The 4,521-nt window shown below is 59.4% G+C and overlaps 1 protein-coding gene across 1 annotated transcript in view; it reads left to right on the top strand.

Annotated features, from left to right (window-relative positions):
- The first annotated feature begins 3,101 nt into the window (after positions 1-3,101).
- Positions 3,102-4,521, top strand: part of LOC106722820 (zinc finger protein 398-like) — a 5,820-nt gene continuing 4,400 nt past the window's right edge. The window contains exon 1 of the mRNA XM_014525110.2: positions 3,102-3,485. Within this exon, the coding sequence (XP_014380596.1) occupies positions 3,102-3,485 (384 nt within the window). The remainder of the gene's footprint in view (positions 3,486-4,521) is intronic.

Below are 4,521 nucleotides of genomic sequence, written 5' to 3'. Positions count from 1 at the left end.
CCGGCACTAGCAACCCCCCCGCGTGCACACGCGTGCTCCAGCACCCCCTCCCAGCATGCACTACACGCACGCCCCTGGTGTGCTAGCAGACACGCACACCGCCCTCCCAGCATGCACTACACGCACACACGCCTAGTGTGCAAGCACACAGCCCGAGCAGACACGCACACCGCCGTCCCAGCATGCACACGCGTACTCCAGCACTACATACACACACACACCCCCAACCCAGCATACACACACCACTCGCAAACACCCCCCCAGCATGCATGCACATACATGTGTGCACGCGCACACCCCAGCACTCGCACACCTAGCAAACACAGGCACGCCCCCCCAACCCAGCATACACACACCACTCGCAAACACCCCCCCAGCATGCATACACATACATGTGTGCATGCGCACCCCCCGGCACTCACACACCTAGCAAACAGGGGCACACCACTAGCAAACGCCCCCCCCCAGCATGCATGCACATACATGTGTGCACGCGCACACCCCAGCACTCGCACACCTAGCAAACACAGGCACGCACCCCCAACCCAGCATGCGCACACCACTAGCAAACACCCCCCCCCGCATGCATGCACATACATGTGTGCACGCACACACCTGAGCACTCGCACACCTAGCAAACACAGGCACGCACCCCCAACCCAGCATGCGCACACCACTAGCAAACTCCCCCCCCAGCATGCATGCGCATACATGTGTGCATGCCCACACCCCGGCACTCACACCTAGCAAACAGGTGCACACCACTAGCAAACACCCCCCCCAGCATGCATGCACATACATGTGTGCACGCACACACCTGAGCACTCGCACACCTAGCAAACACAGGCACGCACCCCCAACCCAGCATGCGCACACCACTAGCAAACACCCCCCCCCAGCATGCATGCGCATACATGTACTCACACACCTAGCAAACACACGCACACACCCGGCACACACACATGCAGCCTAGCATGCACGTGCACCCACACCCCCAATATGCACACACACCGCACCTTGCAAACACACACAGGCGCATCCTAGCATGCACACGCACACACCTCTAGCACACGTGCACACACATGAACACACACACACCCCTAGCGCACACACTTCCTAGCATGCACACGTACACTTAGCAAACACACACACACCCCCTAGTACACATATACTCCCTAGCGCGCACACCCACACCCCCACTCATATATCTGGCGCCCAGTACTTCTGCTCCTGCGTGCACATATTTCTATATATTTGGTGCTTGCACGCCTGTTCCCAGCCGCTCACACCCCTCTCCTGGAGTCTCTCCAGGGCCAAAAAGGAAGCGGTGTCCCCTCCTCTCAGTGCAGGGCAGGGGGGAGACCCTCCCGCCCTGCCAGGCTTGGCAATGGCGAGAGGAAGGAGCCAGGCCGCTTGGCTGCCTTGGGGTGCAGCAGCGAGTCGTAGCTGGCCTCCTGGGGTGCACGGGAGACAGCGTTTAAAAGGTGCCATTGGGAGGACTCCACGTCCCGGGATGTGCCCTAGCCTGGCTGGACCCGCTCCCCGCCCCACTCCCTGAAAGGAGTGAGGCTGATGTTCCCCATCTCTTCTCCCCCTGGCCCACATCACCATCCTCATCCCTCCCTCCCTCCAGCTGCCCCGTAGCCCCATCCCCTCCCCGGGGTGGCTTCGGGGGAACAAATCCCAGCAAAGCCCTGGCTGCCCCGGCCTGGGGCTGTTGGCAAAAGCAGAGCCCGCAGGTGACCCCGGCTGCTGCTCCCGCCTCGGGTGGGAGCAGCAGCTACTGCGGGCAGCTGGGTTTGCACCGGCTTGTTTCCACAGGGGAGCTGGCCCCTCTGGCTGGGGAGAGCCCAGGTCTCCTGCAGAAGGATGGAGCTGGCCCAGCGCTCGGTGGGCCCCGGAGCCGCGCTGATAACTAGCACCAAAAACAGCCCAGTTGCCTTCCCTTGTCAGCCCAGGCCAGACAGATCCAAAAGCCACCCGGGCACAAGCGCAGAGTCCCCGGAGGCTCTTTGCTACGGCCCAGCACCCGGCTATCTCGGCCGTCAGCTCGTGGAGCATCCTGAGTTAATTAGTCCAAACGTTGCCTGAGATCCTCCCTGTCCCTGCAGGTTGTTTAAGGTTAACGACGTAGGAAAACTGAGTCCCACTCCGGCCTGGAGCATGGGAGCAGCTGCTGTGGGATGCTGGGTTTGGCTGTTCCCTATAGAGGTAGGGGACAGGACTAGGAGCACTGACCTCAGGCTGCAGCAGGGGAAATTGCAGCTGGAGCTGAGGAGGAGCTGCCTGACTCCAGGCACCTAGAGAAGCCGTGGGATCTGCATCCCTGGGCAGGTTGGACGGACGCTCGGCTGGGATGGGTTAGTCGAATCCTGGAGAAGTCCAGCTGGAAGGGAGCTGTGGAGGTCACATCTAGTCCGGCCCCTGCCTGAGGCAGGATCAGCCCTGTGCAAACCATCCTGTCCAAATTCAGTGTCTGACCTCCTAGCAAAACGACACCGTCACCCCTGACACAGCACAGGACGTCCCACCCGAACCTTAGGGAAAGTAGGGGGACCGCAGCAGCCTGCATCCAGCTGCTGGAAGGGTTGTTTAAAACATGCTCAAGAGATCCAAGGAAGAGGGCCATGCCCCTGCGACAGAGGAAGGCAAAACCCCCACAGTCTGTACCCCCAAATTCCTTCCTGACCCCAAATGCGGTCATCAGGTTTGACCTTCTAGCCAGCAGCCCAGCAGGAGCATCGGCACAGTCCAGTCCCCAGCCCCAGCCCGGGCTGCGGCCAGCACCTCTGGGGGAGGCTTAAAAAATCTGTGACACACATAGTAGCTGGAGGGGAAAAGATACCCAACCAGCAAAGCCCAGAGGTATGGGAAATCCCCACAGGCATCGCTACACCTTGATCACCCCCGATCATCCAACCTCTTCTTGCACCCCAGCTTCCCTGGGCGTCTATTCCACCGCTTCCCTCTGTCTCGGACAGAGACAGTCCTACCTCGAGCAGGGGGCTGGACTGGATGCAACCCCACTTGCAGCTCGACTTCCCTATGCTCCCAGCTCCATTTTTGCCGTTTATCCCTGCCCGCAGGCTCCCACGTAAGACATGGCATCCCGGCAGTCTGCCCCGGTGCTGTCCCGCGCGGCCTCCAAACGACTAGCTGCGAAGGAAAAGGAGCTGCACGCCGCGGAGATCTCCTTGACCCTCATGGCCGCGATTCAGGCAGTGGAGCAGAAAGTGGACGCGCACGCCGCCCGGCTGCTGCATCTCGAAGGGAGAGCGGGGACGGTGGACAAGAAGCTCATCGGCTGCGAGAAAACCGTGGTGGAGTTCGGCAACCAGCTGGAGGGGCGGTGGGGCGCGCTGGGCACCCTCATCCAGGAGTACGGGCTGCTGCAGCGGCGCCTGGAGAACATGGAGAACCTGCTCAAGAACAGGAACTTCTGGGTCCTGCGCCTGCCGCCCGGCGCCAAGGGGGAAACCCCCCAGGTAAGGACGCCCCAGCTTGTCAGCTCTTAGTGTCTGCAGATGGGAGAAGCCACTGAGATCCCGGAGACGGGCTGTGCCAGAGCCTGCACGGGTGCAACTGGTTTCTATCCAAGCGGTTGAAATGGCAGCAGTAACCCAGATGTCTCATGAGTCCATCTTCATCTTCTGTTGCCCTTTCCATTGCGTTGTCCCGCGTCCGTGCCGCGCCGGCTCAGTGCAGGGTGCCAGTCGGTGCAGGGTGGACATTAACAGCCCAGTGCCTATTCCTATCACAATACAAATAAGAATCGGTCGCTAATCAGCTCTTAGTTTTCAGTCGTTTTTTGACTACAGGAGCTAGAGCAATTCTTCTGTTGCCAAGAGCTCAGACAGACCCCGGCAGGGATTTCCATTTGCACTCCCTGGGTTTCTCTGGTGATGGATAATGGTGTTGCTGTGAACGTAGTCTTTCTAGACTTTAAGAAGGCCTTTGGCACTGTCTCTCACCCCATCCTCATCAATAAAGTAAGTGACTGCGGCATTGGTGCCTGCACAGTTGGATGGGTAAAACACTGGCTGATGGGGCACACCCAGAGAGTAGTGGTGGACTGGTTGTACTCAACCTGGCGAGATGTGAGCAGTGGGGTCCCCCAGGGCTCGGTCCTCGGGCCCGCACTGTTTAACATCTTCATCAGCGACTTGGACAAGGGGTGGAAAGCACGCTGTCCAAGTTTGCTGATGACACTAAGATGTGGGGCGAGGTGGACACACTTGAAGGGAGAGAGGCTGCAGCTAGATTTAGACAGACTACAACAATGGGCAGACGAGACTAGGATGGGGTTCAACATAGACAAATGCAGGGTGCTGCACCTTGGGAGAAGGAATCCACAGCACACATACAGGCTGGGGAGTTCCCTTCTTGAAAGCACAGAGGTGGACAGGGATGTTGGAGTCATTATCAACTCCAAGATGAACATGAGCCGCCAATGCCAGACCGCAGCCAGCAAGGCCAGCCAGACCTTGTCATGCATCCAAAGGTGCATCTCAAGCCGGTCCA

Source organism: Alligator sinensis, unplaced genomic scaffold (assembly GCF_000455745.1).
Source record: "Alligator sinensis unplaced genomic scaffold, ASM45574v1 scaffold524_1, whole genome shotgun sequence".
Classification (NCBI taxonomy): Eukaryota; Metazoa; Chordata; order Crocodylia; family Alligatoridae; genus Alligator; species Alligator sinensis.
Note: the sequence above shows the minus strand (reverse complement) of the source record. Positions and strands in the feature narration are given on the sequence as shown.